The following is a 27,919-nucleotide window of genomic DNA, read 5'->3' on the forward strand; positions in this document are numbered from 1 at the left end:
AAATGGCAAAAGTCATGTCTGTGATCAAGTTATGAGACACTGATTTGTATTCTTGCCAAATTTCTCTCTTGCCCACCTGCTTGCTCATTCTGATGAATATAGCCGACACATGGTAAGACACTCTATGGCAGAGATAAGGAAACTTTTTGGCTGAGAGCGCCATGAACATCACATATTTTAAAATGTAATTCGTGAGAGCCATACAATGACCCGTGTATGTTACACATTATCCAATAAAAATTTGGTGTTGTCCCGGAGAACAGCTGTGATTGGCTCCAGCCACCCACAACCATGAACAAGAGCAGTAGGAAATGAATGGATTGTAATACAAGAGAATGTTTTATATTTTTAACGTTATTATTTTTTTTATTAAAGATTTGTCTGCGAGCCAGATGCAGCCATAGGTTCCCGACCCTGCTCTATGGAGAGAAGCCCATATGGGAAGAAACCAAGGAAACCTTATAATAGCTGGTAAAGAACTGAGTGAGGCCTGCAAAGAACTAAATCCTGCCAACAACCTGCTCATATAAGCTAGGGCTCAGAGCAGTGGTGGGATTCAAATAATTTAACAACTGGTTCTCTGCCCTAATGACCATTTTAAGTATAAAAAAACAATATATCGAAAAGTAATTATTTCCTGCATTTAATACTTAAATAAGAATAAAAGAGATACACAAAACTAGATTATAAAAAAGAGTTTTAAAATATTAGTGAAAAAATATTAAATAATACCTGACAAAAAACAATAAAACTGTTATTTATATCCATATTGCTGCCTTTTTTCTTTTTAAGCGAGAAACACAGAGTGGGACAGAGAGAAATAGGCAAGATGGGAAAGAGAGGAGACGCATCAATTCTATGTTGTGGCACCTCAGTTGTTCATTGATTGCTTTCTCATATGTCCCTTGACCAAGGGGCTACAGCACAGCAAGTGACCCCTTAGCCAGCAACCTTGAGTTTCAAGCCAGTAACCTTTGGGCTCAAGCCAGCGACCATAGGGTCATGTCTATGATCCCACGCTCAAGCTAGCGACCACGCACTCAAGCTGATGAGCCTATGCTTCAGCCGGCAACCTCAGGGTTTCAAACTTCAGTCCTCTGCATCCCAGTCCAATGCTTTATCCACTGTGCCACCTCCTGGTCAGGCCCATATTGCTTCTTGATTGGCATCCTCACTTGCAATTTTTTTCACCTATGGACGGAATGAATATTAGTCCAGGTATTTAGAATATGCTGTTGTGCAAATGAACGTTAAAAAAAAAGTACGGAATGTAAATTTGTGATTTGCACATTGCGAAGCTGCCAAGCTCCCTTTAGAGAGAACTCTGATTACAAGTGCCATTTTAGCAACTGGTTTGCTGAACTCAACAAAAAATTAGGTATCCGTTCTGCCAACCCGGTGTGAACCGGCTGAATCCCACTACTGGGTCAGAACCTTCCCACTCAAGCCCTGAGATGACAGCAGCCACAGGAGAGAGCCAGAGCTAGAGGATCCAGAGGACTGTGCTCAGATTCCTGACCCACAGAAATTGCAGATAATTAATGCTGATGTAATAAATTGTTGAGCAAATAAGTTTGTAAAATTTGTGTTATTTGGGTTTGCTCACTTTTATTGTTAAAAATGGCCGCTGCCAAGGTAAAACTGCTAATTGCCTTTCTGCTTGGAAGGGACTTTATTATGCTAGTGTGTGCTGGAGAAGGGGTTTTGGCACCAAAAAGTTTTAAGAAGAGAAGAAGGGAGAAGAAGGAGGCCATTTTTTGCAGAGTGAGAACAGAGAGGAAGTGCTGGAGAAGAAAAAGTCAAGATGAAAGGGAAGGAGAGAGAAGCCAGTTTGTGCAGAGTAGAAAGCCATGTTGGCAGATGGAGAACCAGAGGTGACTCAGACTAGTGGGGGCCTTTGATTCTAGAAAAAAACAGAAAAGATTCTCCTGGTTGTGGAACCAGAGAATGTGTGAGTGAGTTTTGGTGCCCTTTGTGTGTTTTCACACACCCACCAGTTGTGAGGCTAGAATAAAGGAATGGCCTACCAGTTTTTGGCTCCACTGTTTACCTATCGTCGGTCAGAATCTAATGGGAACCTGCACCTGAATGGCCTTAAAGGCAGCGGCTACTGGCCATACACTTGTCCTGCAGCGATACATAACTAGTACAGGGAGCCAAACTGTCCACCTTAAGACACTGCAACTAGCTCACATCTGAAGACTTAGCACAGTCATAAGTCATGAGAAAGACGTGGATAAACCCTGAAGCCATTATGCTAGGAGAAACCAGTCACAAAATACCACTTATCCTATGGTTTTCTCCACTTGTATAAAATGTCCAGAATAGGCCAATCCATAGTCACACGGAGTGGATTAGTGGTTGCCAGGGGCTGAGGAGACTGGATAGAAATGGAGAATAACTACTAACGAATATGGCATTTCCTTTTGGGGAGACAACAATGTTCAACAGTGTAAATATTCTAAAAAACATTGAACGGTACATATAAAATTGGTAAACTGTATGGTATATAAATTATATCTTAAGAAAGCCGTTATAAAAATATTTTTATAAAAACATTCACAGATACAGAAAAGATGAGGGAATTTATCATCAGAAAACCCCCACTCCAGGAATTACTAAAGGGGGTTCTCCAATCAGATACAAAGAACAAAAAAAAAACAGAGCCACAAGTAAAAGCTCCAAGAAGAACACAATAAAACCAAATTTAAACTGTGACAACAACAAAAAGAAAGAGGGGGAGAAGATGGAGATTAACAGTAGCAAAGGACGATGGAGTGCAAAAGTACTCACAAAATAGTTTGCTACAATGAACAGGGTAGGGACCTTTTTCATTACTCAAAGGTAACCACCATTGAAAAAACCACCACAGAAGCACATGAGATAAAAAAGATAGCAACAGAGGAAAGATGTATGGAATACAACCAAATAAAAACAAAAGATAGAAAAACGAAAGAGAAGGATCAAACAAGACACAAAACTAACAGAAAGCAAGATATAAAATGGCAATAGGAAACTCACAAGTATCAATAATTACACTAAATGTAAACGGATTAAACTCACCAATAAAAAGGCACAGAGTAGCAGAATGGATTAAAAAAGAAAATCCAACTATATGCTGCCTACAGGAAACTCATCTAAGTAACAAGGATAAAAACAAATTCAAAGTGAAAGGCTGGAAAACAATACTCCAAGCAAATAACATCCAAAAAAAAGCAGGTGTAGCAATAGTCATATCGGATAATGCTGACTACAAGACAGGAAAAGTACTCAGAGATAAAAATGGCCATTTCATAATGGCTAAGGGGACACTGAATCAAGAAGACATAACAATTCTTAATATATATGCACCAAACCAAGGAGCACCAAAATATATAAGACAGCTACTTATTGACCTTAAAACAAAAACTGACAAAAATACAATCATACTTGGAGACCTCAATACACCGCTGACGGCTCTAGATCGGTCATCCAAACAGAGAATCAACAAAGACATAGTGGCCTTAAACAAAACACTAGAGCACCTGGATATGATAGACATCTACAGGACATTTCATCCCAAAGTGACTGAGTATACATTTTTCTCCAGTGTACATGGATCATTCTCAAGAATTGACCATATGTTGGGCCACAAAAACAACATCAGCAAATTCAGAAAAATTGAAGTTGTACCAAGCATATTTTCTGATCATAAAGCCTTGAAACTAGAATTCAACTGCAAAAAAGAGGAAAAAAATCCCACAAAAATGTGGAAACTAAACAACATACTTTTAAAAAATGAATGGGTCAAAGAAGAAATAAGTGCAGAGATCAAAAGATTTATACAGACTAATGAAAATGACAATACGACATATCAGAATCTATGGGATGCAGCAAAAGCAGTGATAAGAGGGAAGTTCATATCACTTCAGGCATATATGAACAAACAAGAGAGAGCCCAAGTGAACCACTTAACTTCCCACCTTAAGGAACTAGAAAAAGAAGAACAAAGACAACCCAAAAGCAGCTGAAGAAAGGAGATAATAAAAATCAGAGCAGAAATAAATGAATTAGAGAACAGAAAAACTATAGAAAAAATTAATAGAACAAGGAGCTGGTTCTTTGAAAAGATCAATAAAATTGACAAACCCTTGGCAAGACTTACCAAGGAAAAAAGAGAAAGAACTCATATAAACAAAATCCAAAATGAAAGAGGAGAAATCACCACGGACACCGTAGATATACAAAGAATTATTGTAGAATACTATGAAAAACTTTATGCCACTAAATTCAACAACCTAGAAGAAATGGATAAATTCCTAGAACAATACAACCTGCCTAGACTGAGTCAAGAAGAAGCAGAAAGCCTAAACAGACCTATCAGTAGAGAAGAAATAGAAGAAACCATTAAAAACCTCCCCAAAAATAAAAGTCCAGGCCCTGACGGCTATACCAGCGAATTTTATCAAACATTCAAAGAAGACTTGGTTCCTATTCTACTCAAAGTCTTCCAAAAAATTCAAGAAGAAGCAATACTTCCAAACACATTTTATGAGGCCAACATAACCCTCATACCAAAACCAGGCAAGGATGGCACAAAAAAAGAAAACTACAGACCAATATCTCTAATGAATACAGATGCTAAAATACTAAACAAAATACTAGCAAATCGAATACAACAACATATTAAAAAAATAATACATCATGATCAAGTGGGATTCATCCCAGAATCTGAAGGATGGTTCAACATACGTAAAACGGTTAATGTAATACACCATATCAACAAAACAAAGAACAAAAACCACATGATCTTATCAATAGACGCAGAAAAGGCTTTCGATAAAATACAACACAATTTTATGTTTAAGACTCTCAACAAAATGGGTATAGAAGGAAAATATCTCAACATGATAAAGGCCATATATGATAAACCATCAGCTAACATCATATTAAATGGCACTAAACTGAAGGCTTTCCCCCTTAAATCAGGAACAAGACAGGGTTGTCCACTCTCTCCACTCTTATTTAATGTGGTACTAGAGGTTCTCGCCACAGCAATCGGACAAGACAAAGAAATAAAAGGCATCCATATCGGAAAAGAAGAAGTAAAGGTATCACTTTTTGCAGATGATATGATCCTATACATCGAAAACCCCAAAGAATCCACAAAAAGACTACTAGAAACAATAAGCCAATACAGTAAGGTCGCAGGATACAAAATTAACATTCAGAAGTCAATAGCCTTTCTATATGCCAACAATGAAACAACTGAGAAGGAACTCAAAAGAATAATCCCCTTCACGATTGCAACAAAAAAAATAAAATACTTAGGAATAAACATAACAAAGAATGTAAAGGACTTATATAATGAAAACTATAAACCATTGTTAAGGGAAATTGAAAAAGATATAATGAGATGGAAGAATATACCTTGTTCTTGGCTAGGAAGAATAAATATAATCAAGATGGCCATATTACCCAAAGCAATATACAAATTCAATGCAATTCCCATCAAACTTCCAATGACGTTTTTTAAAGAAATAGAGCAAAAAATCATCAGATTTATATGGAACTATAAAAAACCCCGAATAGCCAAAGCAATCCTAAAGAAAAAGAATGAAGCTGGGGACATTACAATACCTGACTTCAAACTATATTATAGGGCCACGACAATCAAAACAGCATGGTATTGGCAGAAAAATAGACACTCAGACCAATGGAACAGAATAGAAAGTCCAGAAATAAAACCACATATATATAGTCAAATAATTTTTGATAAAGGGGCCAACAACACACAATGGAGAAAAGAAAGCCTCTTCAATAAATGGTGCTGGGAAAACTGGAAAGCCACATGCAAAAGAATGAAACTGGACTACAGTTTGTCCCCCTGTACTAAAATTAACTCAAAATGGATCAAAGATCTAAACATAAGACCTGAAACAATTAAGTACATAGAAGAAGACATAGGTACTCAACTCATGGACCTGGGTTTTAAAGAGCATTTTATGAATTTGACTCCAATGGCAAGAGAAGTGAAGGCAAAAATTAATGAATGGGACTACATCAGACTAAGAAGTTTTTGCTCAGCAAGAGAAACTGATAACAAAATAAACAGAAAGCCAACTAAATGGGAAATGATATTTTCAAACAACAGCTCAGATAAGGGCCTAATATCCAAAATATACAAAGAACTCATAAAACTCAACAACAAACAAACAAACAATCCCATAAAAAAATGGGAAGAGGATATGAACAGACACTTCTCCCAGGAAGAAATACAAATGGCCAACAGATATATGAAAAGATGCTCATCTTCTTTAGCTATTAGAGAAATGCAAATCAAAACAGCAATGAGATACCACCTCACACCTGTTCGATTAGCTATTATTAGCAAGACAGGTAATAGCAAATGTTGGAGAGGCTGTGGAGAAAAAGGAACCCTCATACACTGTTGGTGGGAATGTAAAGTAGTACAACCATTATGGAAAAAAGTATGGTGGTTCCTCAAAAAACTGAAAATAGAACTACCTTATGACCCAGCAATCCCTCTACTGGGTATATACCCCAAAAACTCAGAAACATTGATATGTAAAGACACATGCAGCCCCATGTTTATTGCAGCATTGTTCACAGTGGCCAGGACATGGAAACAACCAAAAAGCCCGTCAATAGATGACTGGATAAAGAAGATGTGGCACACATACACTATGGAATACTACTCAGCCATAAGAAATGATGACATCGGATCATTTAATACAAAATGGTGGGATCTTGATAACATGATACAAAGCGAAATAAGTAAATCAGAAAAAACCAGGAACTGCATTATTCCATACGTAGGTGGGACATAAAAGTGAAACTAAGAGACATTGATAAGAGTGTGGTGGTTACGGGGGGGAGGGGGGAATGGGAGAGGGAAAGGGGGAGGGGGAGGAGCACAAAGAAAACAAGATAGAAGGTGACAGAGGACAATCTGACTTTGGGTGACGGGTATGCATCATAATTGAACGACAAGATACCCTGGTCTTGTTATCTTTGAATATATGTATCCTGATTTATTGATGTCACCCCATTAAAAAAATAAAATTATTTAAAAAAAAATATTTTTAAAGCAAGACCTAGAGTTTCTAAGTATACAAGAATCAAAATTCTCAAATTTTCATCAATAACAAAGGCCATTCCAGTCACACATATCCAACAGGAACAAAAGTTAATATCACTAAAGCCAATTCCAATTAACAGAAATAAAAGTTACTGTCCTGGACAGATAGCTCAGTTGGTTAAGCATCATCCTGAAGCCTGGTCAGGGCACACACAGGAACATATCGATGTTCCTGTCTCTCTCTTTCCCTTCCTTTCTCTCTCAAGCTATCAATAAATAAATATGTTTTAGAAAGAAATAAAAATTAAACAAAGAAACACAGGTAGGTCACCATTGTCGCACAATTTCCTCTTCTCATCATTTAATTCTGAGCCATTCCCTCAGTCACAAAATAGAGTGAATGTGCACCAAGAACAGCCCTGCCTCTATCTGCTGCTGCTTCTCAAAACCGCACCGAGGGCCCTGGCCAGTTGGCTCAGTGGTAGAGCGTCGGCCTGGCGTGTGGGGGACCCGGGTTCGATTCCCAGCCAGGGCACATAGGAGAAGCGCCCATTTGCTACTCCACCCCCCCCCCTTCCTCTCTGTCTCTCTCTTCCCCTCCCGCAGCCAAGGCTCCAGTGGAGCAAAGATGGCCCGGGCGCTGGGGATGGCTCCTTGGCCTCTGCCCCAGGCACTAGAGTGGCTCTGGTTGCAGCAGAGCAACGCCCCGGAGGGGCAGAGCATCACCCCCTGGTGGGCAGAGCATCGCCCCTGGTGGGTGTGCCGGGTGGATCCTGGTCGGGCGCATGCGGGAGTCTGTCTGACTGTCTCTTCTGGTTTCCAGCTTCAGAAAAAAAAAAAAAAAAAACCGCACCGAGGACTTTGCAAGTCCCAAAGCACTGGTGTGTGGTACAACAAGATCTGACACTGGGCTACGCTGGACAAAGGATCTGGAACCCCAGAAAGGAAATGCCGCCGCTTTCTAAACTAAAAGGACATTAAAAGGACATAACATGCTTGGCCATAAACTCTTCTGACCACACTCAGTGTTGCGTGGGAGGCTCAGTGCAGGAGAGACATCACAGCGACCCTCGGTACAATGGAGCACTCCCAAGGACTGCACAGAGAGGCTACGTCCACCCATTCACCTGAGATGGGTCTGCTCTGTGACACGGACAAACCAAGAGTCTCTCTTGCAGGGTGAGGAAGTTCAAGGTAAATCCAAGACCTGAACCAACAGTAAGAAAGACAGCAGCAAGAAAGGCTAAGAATGATGTGTAGCTGACAGTATGGTACCAGTCATCACCAGCACAGAAGGCACAAGCTAAACTTTTGAGTAAAAAGCAAGAAAGAGAGATGCTATAAAACTGAGGTAACAATCTTAAAGAAAAACAACTATACACAGAATTTCATTACCCCCCAGGTCTTGTCTGAGCAGAGGATGGTTCTTACTGTATCCAAAACAAATTACAAATCATAGGTCAGCAATCTGTCCGATGGAAAGGGTCTCTGAGAGGAAATCAAGAGGTTTCATACCTAATTCTGAAAAGCTGTGTGAGATCCTAACGACCTCCATCTTTCCACTGAAAAACTGCAGACTATTCACTTCAAAGATGCAGGGTGATAAATGTAATATAACTTCAAGGGGAAAAAACATGTCAGTTGCTTGATAAAAAAGCCATTAAAAATGTATTTTTAAATCTCTCATCTTACTTCTTTTTCAATTCAAAGTAAATGCAGAAAGCAAATACTGCCTTGGCCCTGTCAGGTTGGCGCAGTGGATAGAGCATCGGACTGGGATGCGGAGGACCCAGGTTCAAGACCTCGAGGTCACCAGCTTGAGCAAAAAGCTCACCAGCTTGGACCCGAGGTCGCTGGCTCGAGCAAGGGGTCACTCTGTCTGCTGAAGGCCCACGGTCAAGGCACATATGAGAAAGCAATCAATGAACAACTAAGGTATCGCAACGAGAAACTGATGATTGATGCTTCTTATCTCTCTCCATTCCTGTCTGTCTGTCCCTGCCTATCCCTCTCTCTGACTCTCTCTTTGTCCCTGTGGAAAAAAAAAAAAAAGGAAGAAAAGCATCCACCTTAGAAGACAAGGATAAGTCTCACACTTAGAAAACCAGCAACATGAAAACCACAACGAGGAAAAGAAAAGAAGGGTTCTTCCAAGCTCATCATGGATCACACACAGCAATTGGCTGTATATTTATTCTACTTTTTTTACTTAAATATTTGACACTTATGTTGATGCATACAATTATACTTCACTCACTTTAACAGCTCAAAATTGTATTATTAATCTCCCATTAATAATCATTTAGGTTGCTCTTTAACTTTTGCTGTAACAAACAATGCTACAACGAACTGTCTTATACATGTCTCCTCATATATATGCTCCAGTTTCTCCAGAGCACAGTTCTAAAGAACAATTATTCAGTGCCCAGTCTTTTTAAAACTCTTTTTCTTTGGTGAATCAGTAGAAGGGTATTCCCATAATTAAAGAATCTGATTGAAAGTAACCTTAATATATTTTCTGTGAAAAAAGCCTCAACACTGAATTCACTAGTGTTAAGTCATCTCAGAGTGCCTACATTACAAAATCATTTATAACAAAAAGCAATATTATCTCACTCATGAGAAATTACCTGTGCAATATTTTGAGAAGACATAATCGCTTGATGATAGAATATGCGGCCAAAGTGATCTCGATCTGCAAATGCTTCTGCTTGTCGAGTTATGTTTCCCCCTCCTGAATCAACTGAAGAGAAGGGAAATGAAAAACAATAAGGACATCTCTATGAACAAAATACGCTACACTCAGGAAGAATTTATCAATGACAGCATCATTTCTTAACCACATTCACAAAAACTTGCCATCTTTCTAATTGTTCTACAGCATCTTCCTCCAATCCAACGCAGCCTAAAGGGTTCACTGTTCCCTCAAATCCATTAGGCTCTCCTACCCCTATACAAAAGGCAACTTGAAATGTGTAGGGTATTCTCTCCTCTGAGAACCAGCCTATTAAAGCTCCAGAAATATTGTAAATGCTTAACCCATTCAGCTAAAAAAGTCTCTTTTCCTCTTTTTAATCAATAAAAACCACCTACAGAATTTAGTGACAATTTAGCACATATAGCCTCTGGTATGTTTTTTCTGCAGGTTAGAGTGGTGCATAAGAATGTGTGCTGAGTTCAAAACAGAGTTTGGTTACTTCATAGCTTTTGGTCACAGGAGTGTTTCCTAGCCATTCTATGCTGCGGTTCCCTCACCTTAAAATGAAGATAACAACAGTAGCTATCCCACAGAATTCTTATTGGCATGACATGAAATATGTGTGTGATATACTTCGTTCAGCACATACTATGCACACAGTCATACTATAAAAGTTATTAGTATCATACCTATTATCCTTGCCTCCAACCATAAGTCTTTTATTGTTGTTTGATACATTATATCTTGTCTCCTATCATTACAAGTGGACTGAAGACAAGGACACCATAAAACTCTTCACTGCACCCTCTAGTGTGTAGCATAGCACCTGCAAGCAGAAGGACCTCATTTGCTGTATTCTAGATATACAAAGTAGTCAACCAGGCAAATTGATGTTGTCAGGGAAAAACAAAAATTGAAAAGAAAACATCTCTACATCAGTACCTGTACATTGACAGAAGTGAATAGTATCTCTTGGCATTTTACTGAAGTAAACAAGTATCCTGAAAGTGGCAATATTATACTGTCTTACATTTATGTTCTTTTTCAAATATCCTTATATTTAATTGTATTTTATTTTTAAATATATTTTAATTTTAAACATAAATTTACTTTCATTTAAAATTAAATTAACATATTAGAGTTAGTAGGGTGAACATTTTGTAAGTACATAATTGTCTAATCACTATTTGTACACCTAAAAGCAATATAACTGTTTAGTAACAGTTACTAAAACATTTTTAATAAATAAAATTTCTTCTTCAAGTTTTATCTGCTCAAATTATATACATACTCAAGCACTTAACATAGTACTTGACATAAGAGATCTAAAATTATTAGCTATTATTTCTTCATTGTTTGAAACCATTATGTTTAACAGAAAAATAAAATATATAGAAAAAAAGAAGCACACACAGGTAGAGAAAGAACTGGCACAAACCAAAATACTGTCAGAGATTATTCCTCAGTGAGTTTATTATGGGTAATTCTTTTCTACTTTTTCTCCCCAAGTTCCCAGCCAAGACCATGCATTTCTTTTGTAATTACGGAAGAAACTAATAGTTTTTTAAATACTCATTGATAATATAATGAGTATTTATATTAGAAGGCTATACAACCTTCTAAGCCGTCATGTATTTTACCAGGTTGTTTCATAAGTCTGTGACTTGCCCAGGTAGATGCAAGGGAGCCGGTTTTGCAGTGCGATTTCTTGTGCCCGTAAATGTTTTTTCACAGTCACTGGGTAGTAGACACCTCCTTTGATAGTAGCATCATTGGCAAAAATCATGCATTCTACTCTGAAAGGCAGAAATTTCATTGGAAAGAGAAGATGAGAGATTTCTTCATAGTTAAAGCCAATTACATCGCATTCTAAGACACTCCAATGTCACCTTCAACTTCTAGTACAGATGACCAATGACAGATACTACTAGACAATCTTATGATATAAAAGAAAGATTGAATCACAGGTCACATATTCATTTCTATAACAGAAAATGGTCGCTTTTAACAAGAGTTATCAGTCCTACATTAGTAGTGAAAAACTAACAACCTACGCCACATTTCATAATTGTTATTTAAAATGAAAGGGTCCTAACAAGATAATAATAATGCTGCTACTCCCTGACCCCCCCCATCCAAATCTCAAGGGTGAGGAAATCCCTCATAATTAACTACAAGTTTCCTTTTAGTAAGGTAATTTGCAAAAATAGAAACTGACCCATCAAAATTATGTACTTTTCATGTTTTCAAATGTTCTTCAACATTACTGCCATACTCACCTTGCTTAAAGAAACATCAGATGCAATCTTTAAAACAGCATATTAAAAGCGTATGCTATAATGAGTCACCAACGGAACCCATTCTCACCAAAACCAGTGTGTTGGGTACCTCGGCCCACAAGGAACACACAGAGACCAAGGTGGTGAACAAAGATGTCAGGTTAAGGAAACTGCTTAGCACCGCCAGGAAATCCGGAGATCAGAGGTTCCACTTGAAACCTGATACAGTGACATCCGAGAAATGGCACCGTGAGGAGTGCGACCGACAAATCTCCCCAAAATTTCAACAAGTTCATCAACCAGAGACAGAAAAATCTATCCTTGGAGCATCCTGGAGTTCCACACACTGAAGGCGAAGATAGGATTGAGCGAAAAATTGACTAAATATATAATCAACCCTAAAGGAAATAAGTCGGACAAAGGAACACTCTGCCTTCCTCACTAACCTGAGCAAAGGCTGTTTTCACTTGGAACTGAGTGTCAGGGGGGCTAAGGGTGTGGAGGAGGCTAGGCTGTGGCACAGACGCTGGTTCAAGCCAAGGAAAGAGTGTGCCTGTGGTGAATCAGCCCACGCAAGCAAATGCCCGCATGCCACAAGCAGCAGCTGCCAGCGGAGCGTGGGGAATGCGCCAAAGCGAACTTCCCTACGCCCCAGTTTCTCTAGGTGGGCGGGGTGCCTCAACCAGCCATTCAAGCTAACAATCAAGCGTCAGGGGAGGGGCGTGTGGGCAGCTTGCAGTCCTTTCTGGAGCAGATCTGGGATCCAATCGCTGAAATTAGCTTAACCCACAGTCTGCTCACCTCCCAACTGACCTACATGGCTCTAATTGACAAGATCTCTCTCAGTTCAGCGATCTAAGACAAGAGGCGTGATATTTTTTAGTGCCTCTTGCTAAAGGGGTGGGGGCAACTTCTGATTGGCAGAGCTTTCATACTCAGGGATATACGCTAAAAAGAGGGACTTGGCAGATGCTAAGACCTCCTGTACTGCAGGCAGTGACTAGGGCATCTTCTTCCCAGCAAAAACAGGTTACAAAATGCAGAAAGCCTGGGAAGAGTCGTCCCACAGAGTGCTAGGCATGCTGAACAGGCCTGGAGGTGCACAGAAAGTCACCTTGAGAGCAATTGGCTCCCAGCCCCACCTGATTATGCTGGCGGCTCTGAATGACAGAGCCTTACCCAGGCCCTGCGTTGAATGGGCATAGAGTGGGGATTTGCCAGTTCTTTGAGCCTCTTACTCCCCAGGCAGAGGCAGTGGCAGCCTCATAGCTGGATCATCAGGCTGCTAATTCAGGAAGGAGAGACTAGGAGAGAGGCTCTGGGAAAATGGACTCTTTCATTGTTGGAGCCTGCAAACGCTAACAAAGCCTTGACTACCAACGAGACTGAAGCCAAATACATGACATCGCCGTAGAGTCTCATCAACTGCAAATCCCTACCTAAGCGTGCCACAGCGGCAGAGCCTGGGGTGCAGAGTCACTGACCAGGAAGAGGGAGAGGAAAGAAAAAGGAAGAAGTTAACCTCTCAAAATCAAGAAAAGTCCACAGACTTTATAACTTGTTCCACTATTTTTTTGTTTCTTTCATCTTCTTGCCTTTGTTATTATTTCTATTTCCTTCACCTTGGTCCTTTTATTCTCTGCCCATCTTATTCTTTCCTCTTCTTGAACTACACTACCTATAAGTGTTACACTTTATTTCTTTTCTTCTGCCTTACTCTCCATGAGAGTTACACTCCAAAACCCTTAATTCTCTCTCTCTTTTTGTTTTTTTTTTCTTCTTTTCCTTTTCCCCTTATTCTTATTTCTCCCTCTCTATTAGTTTCTTCTTTTCTCCTTTTACTTTTCCTGTCATTCAATCCTCAATCACGAACAAATTATTTAATTTGGGACTCAAGTTTTTTTATTTGGCTATTTGGGTGCTTTTTACTTCGCTTTTAAACTCATTAGTATTCCTCCCAACCCAGGATCTCCATTCTATTTAGTTTTTGCTTCACTTAATACAATAGTTCTTTTTTTTCCTTTTTCCTGTTTCTCTCTTATCCTTCTCATTATATCTCTTAGTCGACCATCACTTACAAGCAAACCATTTTATACTTGACCCAAATTTTTTCCTTTTTTGCATTTTGTGGGTCCCTACATCCTTTTTTTCCCCTTGAACACTTCCCCCCAACTCAGGCCCTCCGTTATAGGCAGTTTTTGTTCCATTTAGCATAATATAATTCACAGTTTATCATGATATTTTCCTAAGGAGGAGGGGAGAGGAGGGGAAGAGAAGAAAGAAAATGGGGGGGGATAATAAATTATTCTTGGTCTTTTTGTGGGTCTTTTCCAAATTTTTTTCCATTTTTTTTACTTTTTTTTCTTTATTAATTCTCATTAGTGCTATCAAGAAGACCACCCTCAGATGCCATTAAGAAAAAGGAAATTGAATATCATGGATACAAAAGATAGAGAAGTAGCACAGATAGATGTGGAAAAATCTATGGAGATAAAATTTAATATATTGGGAACCTTGGAGCTAAATCACAGAGAATTTAAAATAGAAATCCTAAAAATACTCAAGAGATCTACAAGAAAACACAGAAAGGCAATTTAGGGAGCTCAGAAAACAACTCAACGAACACAAAGATTATATTACCAAGGAAACTGAAACTATTGAAACAAATCAAATTGAAACAAATCAAACAGAGATGAAAAACTCAATTCATGAACTGAAAAATGAGGTAACAAGCTTAGCTAATAGAACAGGCCAGATAGAAGGTAGGATTAGAGACATAAAAGACAAGCAACTTCAGGCCCTGGCCAGTTGGCTCAGTGGTAGAGCGTCGGCCTGGCATGTGGGGGACCCAGGTTCGATTCCCAGCCAGGGCACATAGGAGAAGCGCCCATTTGCTTCTCCACCCCCCCTCCTTCCTCTCTGTCTCTCTCTTCCCCTCCCACAGCCAAGGCTCCATTGGAGCAAGGATGGCCCGGGCGCTGGGGATGGCTCTTGGCCTCTGCCCCAGGCGCTAGAGTGGCTCTGGTCACAGCAGAGCGACGCCCCAGAGGGGTGGAGCATCGATCCCTGGTGGGCAGAGTGTCGCCCCCGGTGGGCGTGCCGGGTGGATCCCGGTCGGGCGCATGCGGAAGTCTGTCTGACTGTCTCTCCCCGTTTCCAGCTTCAGAAAAATACAAAAAAAAAAAAAAAAAAAAAAGACAAGCAACTTCAGGCACAACAGAGAAAAAAAGAGAGAGACTCAAAAATTTTAAAAAATGAGAAAGCCCTACAGGAACTGTCTGACTCCATCAAAAAGAATAACATATATCAGAGGGAGAAGAGAGAAAAATTGGAATGGAGAATATATTCAAACAAATAATAGACGAGAACGTACCAAGCCTGTGGAAATAACTAAAGCCTCAAATTCAAGAAGCAAACAAAACTCCGAGTTTTCTTAACCCCAACAAACCTACTCCAAGGCACATCATAATGAAAATGGCACAAACCAACGACAAAAAAAAAAAAATTCTCAAGGCAGCCAGGGAAAAGAAGAATACAATATATAAAGGAAGGCCTATTAAATTATCATCAGATTTCGCAGCAGAAACTCTACAAGCTAGAAGAGAGTAGACCCCAATATTCAAAGGCCTAAAAGAGAGGAACTTCCAGCCAAGAATACTATACCCATCAAAGCTTTCCTTCAAATATGAAGGAGAAATAAAAACATTCCCAGATACAGAAAAGATGAGGCAATTTATCATCAGAAAACCCCCACTCCAGGAAATACTAAAGGGGGTTTTCCAACCAGATTCAAAGAACAAAACAAAACCACAAGTATAAGCTCCACCAAGAACACAATACAACCAAATTTAAACTGTGACAACAAAAGCAAAAAAGGGGAGAGGATGGAGATAACAGTAGCAAAGGACAATGAAGTACAGAAACACTCATAAGATAGGGTACTACAATGAATTTGGTAGGTACCCTTTTCATTACTTAATGGTAACCACCCTTGAAAAAACCACCACAGAAGCACATGACTTAAAAAAGGTAGCAACAGAGGAAAGAAGTATGGAATACAACCAAACAAAAACAAATGATAGAAAAACAAAAGAGAAGAATCAAACAAGATATAAAACTAACAGAAAACAATTTATAAAATGGCAATAGGGAACCCACAAGTGTCAATAATTACATTAAATGTAAGTGAATTAAACTCACCAATAAAAAGACACAGAGTAGCAGAATGGATTAAAAAAGAAAATCCAACTGTATGCTGCCTACAAGAAACACATCTAAGCAACAAGGATAAAAACAAATTCAAACTGAAAGGCTGGAAAACAATACTCCAAGCAAATAACATCCAAAAAAAGCAGGTGTAGCAATACTCATATCTAATAATGCTGACTACAAGACAGAAAAAGTACTCAGAGACAAAAATGGTCATTTCATAATGATTAAGGGGACACTGAATCAAGAAGACATAACAATCCTTAATATATATGCACCAAACCAAGGAGCACCAAAATATATAAGACAGCTACTTATTGACCTAAAAACAAAAACTGACAAAAATACAATCATACTTGGAGACCTCAATACACCGCTGATGGCTCTAGATCGTTCATCCAAACAGAGAATTAATAAAGATATATTGGCCTTAAAAGAAACACTAGCCTGACCAGTGGTGGTGCAGTGGATAGAGCGTTGGACTGGGATGCAGAGGACCCAGGTTCGGGACCCCGAGGTCGCCAGCTTGAGTGCGGGCTTATCTGGTTTGAGGAAAAACCCACCAGCTTGATCCCAAGGTCGCTGGCTCCAGCAAGGGGTTACTCGGTCTGCTGAAGGCCCGCGGTCAAGGCACATATGAGAAAGCAATCAATGAACAACTAAGGTGCTGCAACACACAATGAAAAACTAATGATTGATGCTTCTCATCTCTCTCCGTTCCTGTCTGTTCCTGTCTATCCCGCTCTCTGACTGACTCTCTGTCTCTGTAAAAAAAAAAAAAAAAAAAAGAAAGAAAGAAACACTAGAGCACCTAGATATGATAGACATCTACAGCACACTTCATCCCAAAGAGACAGAGTATACATTTTTCTCTAGTGTACATGGAACATTCTCAAGAATTGACCATATGTTGGGCCATAAAAACAACATCAGCAAATTCAGAAAAATTGAAATTGTACCAAGCATATTTTCTGATCATAAAGCCTTGAAACTAGAATTCAACTGCAAAAAAGAGGAAAAAAATCCCACAAAAATGTGGAAACTAAACAAAATACTTTTAAAAAATGAATGGGTCAAAGAAGAAATAAGCACAGAGATCAAAAGATATATACAGACAAATGAAAATGACAATACGACGTATCAGAATCTTTCGGATGCAGCAAAAGCAGTAATAAGAAGGAAGTTCATATCACTTCAGGCCTATATGAACAAACAAGAGAGAGCCCAAGTGAACCACTTAACTTCACACCTTAAGGAACTAGAAAAAGAAGAACAAAGACAACCCAAAACCAGCCGAAGAAAGGAGATAATAAAAATCAGAGCAGAAATAAATGAAATAGAGAACAGAAAAACTGTAGAAAAAATTAATAAAACAAGGAGCTGGTTCCTTGAAAAGATCAACAAAATTGACAAACCCTTAGCAAGACTCACCAAGGAAAAAAAAAAAGGACTCATATAAACAAAATCCAAAATGAAAGAGGAGAAATCACCACAGACATCATAGATTTACAAAGAATTATTGTAGAATAATACAAAAAACTACATGCCACCAAATTCAACAATCTAGAAGAAATGGATAAATTCCTAGAACAATACAACCTTCCTAGACTGAGTCATGAAGAAGCAGAAAGCCTAAACAGACCAATTAGCAGGGAGGAAATAGAAAAAACTATTAAAAACCTCCCCAAAAATAAAAGTCCAGGCCCAGACAGTTATACTAGTGAATTCTATCAAACATTCAAGGAAGACTTGGTTCCTATTCTACTCAAAGTCTTCCAAAAAATTGAAGAAGCAATACTTCCAAACACATTTTATGAGGCCAACATAACCCTCATACCGAAACCTGGCAAGGACGACACAAAAAAAAAGAAAACTACAGACCAATATCTCTAATGAATACAGATGCTAAAATACTAAACAAAATACTGGCAAATCAGCCCTGGCCGGTTGGCTCAGTGGTAGAGCGTCGGCCTAGCATGTAGAAGTCCCAGGTTTGACTCCTGGCCAAGGCACACAGGAGAAGCACCCATTTGCTTCTCCACCCCTCCCCCTCTCCTTCCTCTCTGTCTCTCTCTTCCCCTCCTGCAGCCGAGGCTCCATTGGAGCAAAGATGGCCCGGGCGCTGGGGATGGCTCCTTGGCCTCTGCCCCAGGCACTAGAGTGGCTCTGGTCGCGGCAGAGCGACGCCCCGGAGGGGCAGAGCATCGCCCCCTGGTGGGCAGAGCGTCGCCCCCTGGTGGGCGTGCCGGGTGGATCCCGGTCGGGTGCATGCGGGAGTCTGTCTGACTATCTCCCAGTTTCTAGCTTCAGAAAAATACAAAAAAAAAAAAAAAAATACTGGCAAATCGAATACAATAACATATTAAAAAAAAAAACACATCATGATCAAGTGGGATTCATCCGAGAATCTCAAGGATGGTTCAACATACGTAAAACAGTTAATGTAATACACCGTATCAACAAAACAAAGAACAAAAACCACATGATCTTATCAATAGATGCAGAAAAGGCATTCGATAAAATACAACACAACTTTATGTTTAAGACTCTCAACAAAATGGGTACAGAAGGAAAATATCTCAACATGATAAAGGCCATACAGGATAAACTATCAGCCAACATCATATTAAATGGCATAAAACTGAGGACTTTCCTCCTTAAATCAAGAACAAGACAGAGTTGTCCACTCTCTCCACTCTTATTTAACGTGGTGTAGAAGTTCTAGCCAGAGCAATCAGACAAGAGAAAGAAATAAAAGGCATCCATATCGGAAAAGAAGAAGTAAAGGTATCACTTTTTGCAGATGATATGATCCTATACATCGAAAACCCAAAAGACTCCACAAAAAGATTACTAGAACAATAAACCAATACAGTAAGGTCGCAGAATACAAAATTAACATACAAAAGTCCATAGCCTTAAAAAAAAAAAAAAAAAGTCCATAGCCTTCTTTCTATATGCCAACAATGAAACCTTTGAGAAAGAACTAAAAAAAACAATCGCCTTCACGACTGCAACAAAAAAAATAAAATACCTAGGAATAAACATAACTAAGAATGTAAAGGACCTATATAACGAAAACTACAAAGCATTGTTACAGAAAATTGAAAAAGATAAAATGAGATGGAAAAATATTCCTTGTTCTTGGATAGGAAAAATAAATATAATCAAAATGGCCATATTACTCAAAGCAATTTATAAATTTAATGCAATTCCCATCAAAATTCCTATGACATTTTTTAAAGAAATGGAACAAAAAATCATCAGATTTATATGGAACTATAAAAAAACCCAAATAGCCAAAGGAAAAAGAATGAAGCTGGGGGCATTACAATACCTGACTTCAAACTATATTATGGGGCCATGACAATCAAAACAGCATGGTATTGGCAGAAAAATAGACACTCAGACCAATGGAACAGAATAGAAAGTCCAGAAATAAAACCACATATATATGGTCAAATAATTTTCGATAAAGGGGCCAACAACACACAATGGAGAAAAGAAAGCCTCTTCAACAAATGGTGCTGGGAAAACTGGAAAGACACATGCAAAAGAATGAAACTCAACTACAGCTTGTCCCCGTGTACTAAAATTAATTCAAAATGGATCAAAAACCTAAATATAAGACCTGAAACAATAAAGTACATAGAAGAAGACATAGGTACTAAACTCATGTACATGCCTGGGTTTTAAAGAGCATTTTATGAATTTGACTCCAAAGGCAAGAGAAATGAAGGCAAAAGATAAATGAATGGGACTACATCAGACTAAGAAGTTTTTGCTCAGCAAAAGAAACTGACAACAGAATAAACAGACAGCCAACTAAATGCGAAATGATATTTTCAAACAACAGCTCAGATAAGGGCCTAATATCCAAAATATACAAAGAACTCATAAAACTCAACAACAAACAAACAAACAATCCAATAAAAAAAATGGGAAGAGGACATGAACAGACACTTCTCTCAGGAAGAAATACAAATGGCCAACAGATATATGAAAAGATGCTCATCTTCATTAGTTATTAGAGAAATGCAAATCAAAACTACAATGAGATACCACCTCACACCTGTTAGATTAGCTATTATCAACAAGACAGGTAACAGCAAATGTTGGAGAGGCTGTGGAGAAAAAGGAACCCTCATTCACTGTTGATGGGAATGTAAAGTAGTACAACCATTATGGAAGAAAGTATGGTGGTTCCTCAAAAAACTGAAAATAGAACTACCTTATGACCCAGCAATCCCTCTACTGGGTATATACCCCAAAACCTCAGAAACATTGATACGTAAAGACACATGTAGCCCCATGTTCATTGCAGCATTGTTCACAGTAGCCAAGACATGGAAACAACCAAAAAGCCCTTCAACAGAAGACTGGATAAAGAAGATGTGGCACATATACACTATGGAATACTACTCAGCCATAAGAAATGATGACATCGGATCATTTAATACAAAATGGTGGGATCTTGATAACATTATACGGAAATAAGTAAATCAGAAAGAAAAACAAGAACTACATGATTCCACACATTGGTGGGACATAAAAACAAGACTAAGAGACATGGACAAGAGTGTGGTGGTTACCGGGGTGGGGGTGGGGGTGGTGGGAGGGAAGGAGGAAGAAGGGAAGTGGGAGGGGGAGGGGCACAAAGAAAACTAGATAGAGGGTGACGGAGACGATCTGACTTTAGGTGATGGGTATGCAACATAATTGAATGACAAGATAACCTGGACGTGTTTTCTTTGAATATATGTACCCTGATTTATTGATGTAACCCCATTAACATTAATAAAAATTTATTTATTTAAAAAAAAAGAAACCTGATAGAACAGTGTGTTCCTTACAAAACACAATCTTCTTTATTTTATGAACTTTTTGATACCTCACTCTACATTCTCGAGAATAATTCTAAGGTAACACGCATTGAACCCCTGTTGAACACAGAGAGCAGAACTGCACACACAGCCTCAGGTAGTGCTGGGGTAGATGGGCAGCAGTGCTCACAACATAATAGGGCTCCTCTCCCTTGAGCATCTGTTTTGTTCACCTACATCTGTGGATGAAAAAACAAGTTCTAGGCCCTGGCCGGTTGGCTCAGTGGTAGAGCGTCGGCCTAGCGTGCGGAAGACCCGGGTTTGATTCTCGGCCAGGGCACACAGGAGAAGCGCCCATTTGCTTCTCCACCCCTGCGCCGCGCTTTCCTCTCTGTCTCTCTATTCCCCTCCCGCAGCCAAGGCTCCATTGGAGCAAAGATGGCCCGGGCGCTGGGGATGGCTCTGTGGCCTCTGCCTCAGGCGCTAGAGTGGCTCTGGTCGCAACATGGCGACGCCCAGGATGGGCAGAGCATCGGCCCCTGGTGGGAAGAGCATCGCCCCATGGTGGGTGTGCCGGGTGGATCCCGGTCGGGCGCATGCGGGAGTCTGTCTGACTGTCTTTCCCTGTTTCCAGCTTCAGAAAAATGAAAAAAAAAAAAAAAAAAAAAAAAAAAAAAAAAAAAGAAAAAAGAAAAAACAAGTTCTAGCCCTGGTACAGCATCAGCCTGGCGTGCAGGAGTCCCGGGTTCGATTCCCGGCCAGGGCACACAGGAGAAGCGCCCTTCTGCTTCTCCACCCCTCCCCCTCTCCTTCCTCTCTGTCTCTCTCTTCCCCTCCTGCAGCCAAGGCTCCACTGGAGTAAAGTTTGCCTAGGCGCTGAGGATGGCTCTGTGGCCTCTGCCTCAGGTGCTAGAATGGCTCTGATTGTGGCAGAACAATGCCCCAAGATGGGCAGAGCATCACCCCCTGGTGGGCATGCCGAGTGGATCCCGGTTGGGCGCATGCGGGAGTCTGTCTGACTGCCTCCCCATTTCCAGCTTCAGAAAAATACAAAAAAAAAACAAAAACAAAATAAACAAACAAGTTTTATGGAACACAACCTCACAGGTTGATCTGGTCATAAATTCTGAGGTGGGAAGGTCATGGTGGGTAGTCGTGACCCAGACATTTAACTTTTTAGTGAAGTTTCATCTTTGCCTTAAGTACGCTGTCCACTGTTTCTATGCATCTAGAAACAGTTCATGCCATAAACTGCAAACTCACGGGGGCAGAACCTTGTTAAGGATCCTGTAATTCAATCCCCACTTTGTTTTTTTCCCCCTAAAGGTCATCTTCCTTAGTTCCCTCCTTAATTTCAAATTTAAAAGAAGATACAAAATTGTTAACTCTTTGGAGCATTTGTGATCTTGCTCCCAGACATGTGTCTATGTCATCAGTTTGGCTCAAATAAACTCATTATAATTCTCTACAGGTTTGGATGTTTCTTACACTGACAGGTAATAAATATAAAACTTCATAATTCTACATTACAATAACATTGTAGAGAGTAGAATACAAACTATTAATCACTTTTAACTTTAAACAAACTAGACTTCAAAGGGAACTTAGGCTTAGGACAGATGGCTGGGCCATAACTAATATCTCCAGAGTGTGTTCATACTTCCCTGCCCCGGGCGTGCTGCACGGGAAAAGCTTAAGAAGTTCTGGTATTGGACGGTGGCAGGCTGTGAAGTCAGAGAAAGCTAGGCTAAAATTTTATTCAAAGGTCATAGACCTGTTACAGAATGTGAAATAAAATCAGTCCACAAAAATATTACATTGTATACTACCAATTTACCTATCCAGCATCTCTTATTTTTGCAACAGAACTAAACTATTTTTCAGAAACTAGCTCTTCTCTAGTTTTAATCTAAGTGGGACTGACCCCAAAGCCCATCTTCAAAGGTGGGCACCAGCACCAGAGCTTTATACTCAGAGCTACACCGTGACTCAGCAATGGGCTGGCACAAGGCCTGTCCCCACAGGGGCTCCCCTTCTACTGCAGCTGCTACACTTACAGAATAGGAACCAGGAAAGCCTGCGGCCAGCTCTGAAACAATGACCAATGGCTAGAGCTGCACCTCCCCTGTAGGCCTGAGCTCTGGAAACGCGGAGGAACACACACCAATAACCAGAATCTGAATCCAATCTACTTGTATCGGCTCAGAATCCAATTGCCTGAGGTCAAATCTGACCTTTGCCATTGCCTTGATCTTGGGCAAGTAACTTAACTCTGTAATTCCTTTTCCTTATCTTCAGAATATTTATTTCAATAATAATACCCACTCTCACTGATCTGTGGTGAAGATTAAGACAACTAATCAGTGCAAATGCTACAGTGTCTGGCAGGGTAACTTCTTAGAAAATGTGAGATCATATAAAAATAAATATAGGCCCTGGCCAGTTGGCTCAGCGGTAGAGCGTTGGCCCGGTCTGTGGAAGTCCCGGATTCGATTCCCAGTCAGGGCACACAGGAAAAGTACCCATCTATTTCTCCACCCTTCTCCCTCTCCTTCCTCTCTATCTCTCTCTGCAGGTACCTCCTGCAGCTAAGGCTCCATTGGAGCAAAAGTTGGTCCAGGCACTGAGGATGGCTCCGTGGCCTCCGCCTCAGGCGCTAGAATGACTCTGGTCACAATGGAGCAATAGCCCAGATGGGCAGAGCATCGCCCCCTGGTGGGCATGCTGGGTGGATCCCAGTCGGGCGCATGTAGGAGTCTGTCTGACTTCCTCCCCACTTCTAACTTTGGAAAATAAAAAATAAATATATACAAAAACACTCATCTTCTAGCAATCTAGATAGAATTCTCTAAATCTACAGTATGTCTCCAATATTCGCACTTGAGAATACTGATTGCAGGATCCCACCCCCAGAGGACGATTTAGTACCTTTGGGAAACCTGATGACCTACATTTCTAACAAAGTCCTTAAGTGACACTGATGCTACCTGAGGACCACACTAGGCGAGCTACTCCTCTAAGACAGCGGTTTTCACCCTAGATGTGAGGAGATCACCTGTGGAACCTGGAAAACCACACAAGCCAAGTCTACCTGGAGATTCTTATTAAGTAGGGAGATCTGGGTTGGCTCCTGGGATCTTTACTAGGGTTCCTTCCCTTCAATTTTTGTCCCTAAAGCACCACAAATGTATCTAATACATTCCTGTATAGGAAGCTGCAGCCCTATAAAATATCAATAGCATAAAACTTGCATGCTAATATACAAAGCAGTGAGTGCTGGATGCCGTGCCTTGTCAGTCTTGCTGACTCTCGATGTAGAGTGTAAGTAGAATACTCACCCTGATACTCTCCCAATGCCCGTAATAATGCCACCTGCAGGGACCTCCTCATTTCCATATAACTGGTAACCGGCAAACTGGGATAACTCCAGAAACGGAGACCTGAGGGAAAGAAAGGATGTTGTCTGAAATAATGTCTTTTTTTTAAAAAAAGTATATTTAAAAAGTTACACATGGAAAAAAAATTTTTTTCTTTAATGAATCAATGTTTAATATATGCATATTATATGTAAAGACTATGAAAAGAATATCTCAAACAAAATCTAGTGTGAATATTGGGGGATTTATATGGCATAACCATACAACAAAATACAAGTTTCTTATTTTAAAACATGTTTAAGAATGTGTTTATTGCCTGACCAGGTATGGCACAGTGGATAGAGCATCAACCTGGGATGCTGAGGACCCAGGTTCAACTTATGAGGTCGCTGGCTTGAGCCTGGGCTCACCAACATGAGCACAGTGTCACTAGCTTCAGTTGAGCATGGGATCATAGGCACGACCCCACAGTCGCTGGCTTGAGCCCAAAGGTCACTGCCTTGAAGCCCAAGATCACTGGCTTGAGCAAGAGGTCACTGGCTCAGCTGGAGCCCCCAGTCAAGGCACATATAAGAAAGCAATCAATGAATCACTTTAGTTAAAGTGCCACAACTATGGGTTAATGCTTCTTATTTCTCTTCCTTCTTATCTCTCTCTCTTAAAAAAAAAAACTGTAACTGTGCTTACTAATATAGAAAGAGCATCGCACCTAAAACTTATGTAGCACTTACTGTGTGCCAGGCACACTTCTAGGACTTTCAGAAATCTAACTCATTACACCTAAGAACTACCTTCTCAGGTAGATCCTATTATAATTCCATTGACTGATGAGAAAACTGAAACACAGAGACTGAGTCACTTGCCTGAGTCACTGGTAAGTAGCAGAGCTGGGTTTTTCGTGTGTTTTTATTATTATTATTTACTGATTTTAGCGAAAGAGGAAGGGGGGAGAGAGAAAGAGACAGGAATGATATCTGTTCCTGTATGTACCCTGACCAGGGATTGAACCAGTAATCTCTGTGCTTCAGGACAATGCTCTAGCCTAGTGGTCCCCAACTCCCGGGCCGTGGGCCCATACTGATCTGTGGGCCATTTGGTACTGGTCCGCAGAGAAAGAATAAATAATTTACATTATTTCTGTTTCATTTATATTTAAGTCTGAACAATGTTTTATTTTTTAAAAATGACCATATTCCCTCTGTTACTTCCATCTAAGACTCACTCTTGATACTTGTCTCGGTCACGTGATACAGTTATCCACCCACCCTAAAGGCCAGTCCGTGAAAATATTTTCTGACATTAAACCAGTCTGTGGCCCAAAAAAGGTTGGGGACCACTGCTCTAACCAACTAAGCCATCCAGCCAGGGCAGAGCTGGGTTCTAATAAGCAATCTGGAACCAGGCTTTTATCCACTGATGTATTCTAGCTCTTACTAAATGTTCAAAATACAGTAAGTAAGAAAAAACGGAGGAGTAGAATACCCACATTCAGTATGATTCTATTTTTCTTTTAAAAAATTATGTGTCTAATACACATACTGTACTAACAAAAATGATTTAGAAGGATATATGCTAAGTGTTAGCAGTACTTGTCTCCATTTCGGTGTGTGTGCACCCAAAAATACTTTTGGAGTTTTTATTTTCTTCTTTCTACCCCTCCATATCCTTCTAATCCAGTCCTTCAGGAATTCCTATTGGGTTAGCTCTGTCTTGACAATAGCCCCAGAACCTGACATTCCCATCATCTCATTACTAGGAAGTAGTACCCTAGTCCAAGTCGCCATCATGTCTGTCCTGAATCACTGCCATAGCCCGCTAAGTGGTCTCAGTGCTCTTAGCTTTGCTGCCGCAGTCTACTCACAACATAACTCTTTTCAAACAGAAGTCAAATACATCATAACAATCTCCTTTTCAAAACCCCCAAAATCTTTTCCATTTTCAAAGGGTAAGAGCCAAAATTCTTATCCTGGCCTACAAAGTCTTACAGAGTTTGATCCCATGTCTACTACTCATGTTTCATGCCCTCTACCCCAAACACATTGGCCTCCTGGCTCCTCGAGCCCATCAGTACATCTGACACATTCTCACTTCAGGGCCTTTCCACTGGTCATTTCCTCTGCCTGCAACAGCCTTCCCTCAGATATTAACAGAGTTGTATCTCTTCACTCCTTCAAATTTCTGCTCATATGTTGACTTCTTGATGATGTCTATGCTAACTACCACATTCAAAATTGCAACTTGAGCCCTGGCCAGATAACTTGGTTGGGTGGAATGTTGCCTAGGTTGTAGGTTTGATCCTTGGTCAGGACACATACACATACACACACACACAAAACAAACTACAACTTGATTATCATCTTCTTCTCCCTAATTCTAGTCTACCTCTTCTTCCCATGACAGTTATTACCTTCTAACATACAAAAAATTTTATCATTTATTTCTCAATCTTCTCTGCTACAATGTAAACTCCAGAGGGCGGGGATCTCTATTTTGTACATTGATGTATCACTAGCACCTAGACCACTGCCTGACACATATTTGCCTCTCAATAAATATTTGCTATAGAATCTTATGATATGATCAGCATTTAAAATCATTTATTTATAGCCTAACCAGTGGTGATGCAATGGATAGAGAGTTGACCTGGAATGCTGAGGTCCCAGATTCGAAAGCCCAAGATTCTTAGCTTGAGCTCTGGCTCACAAGCATGAGCACCAGGTCGCTGGTTTGAGAGTGAGATCATCAACATGACACCAACATCACTGGCTTGAGGCTGAGGTTGCCAGCTTGGGCCAATGGTCACTGACTTGAGCAAGGGGTCACTGGCTCAGCTACAGTCCCCCAGTCAAGGTAAGTACAAAAATCAGTCAATGAACAACTAAAGTGAAACAACTACAAGTTGATGGTTGGTATTTTCTCTCCTCCCTTTCTCTCTCTTGAAAGAAAAAGAAAAATAATAAAATCATTTCTTTACAAAGCTCTCTGAGAAAAGTCCCATGGAATGGAGAACACTGAGTTAGCACTTGGGTAGATACCAACCCTGGGTCCAAAAGACCATCGACTCTTTCTCTGGCCAGCAGTTTTCCTCTTGATATGTGGAGCTGTCTGGCTTTCTCGCTACTTCCTATGATAAAAGCAGGATTAGATTAGACTGACATGCTATTAGGTCTCCTTTTAATGCCTGTAAAACGTTAACAGTCCAAAATCCAGAGCTTTTCCAAGTTTAACATATCCTATAAAATAGCTAATTTTTCAGGTCATTCACTCAACTTACAAGCTGCCAGTTTTCTGAAATAAACAAATAAACAGGTGTTTTTTCTTTTTGGATCAGTCTACCCCTATTACAATATTAGGGGCTATAACTATGTATGGTGTCGGAGGTAAGACAATTATAAAGGGGATCGCTTTGTAAGTTATATAAAAATCTGCCCTGGCTGGTTGGCTCAGCGGTA

General features: G+C 40.0%; 1 protein-coding gene across 1 annotated transcript in view; it reads right to left on the bottom strand.

Annotated features, from left to right (window-relative positions):
* The window catches only part of LOC136312112 (methylcrotonoyl-CoA carboxylase beta chain, mitochondrial-like), a 93,174-nt gene that overhangs the window by 56,985 nt on the left and 8,270 nt on the right, over positions 1-27,919 (bottom strand). Inside the window, exons 3-6 of the mRNA XM_066241586.1 lie at positions 27,507-27,591; positions 24,429-24,530; positions 11,448-11,575; positions 9,712-9,824 (exon numbers count right to left, since the gene is read on the bottom strand). Of these exons, the coding sequence (XP_066097683.1) occupies positions 9,712-9,824; positions 11,448-11,575; positions 24,429-24,530; positions 27,507-27,591 (428 nt within the window). The remainder of the gene's footprint in view (positions 1-9,711; positions 9,825-11,447; positions 11,576-24,428; positions 24,531-27,506; positions 27,592-27,919) is intronic.

The sequence above is a fragment of the Saccopteryx bilineata genome, chromosome 1 (assembly GCF_036850765.1).
Source record: "Saccopteryx bilineata isolate mSacBil1 chromosome 1, mSacBil1_pri_phased_curated, whole genome shotgun sequence".
In the NCBI taxonomy this organism is placed as follows: Eukaryota; Metazoa; Chordata; class Mammalia; order Chiroptera; family Emballonuridae; genus Saccopteryx; species Saccopteryx bilineata.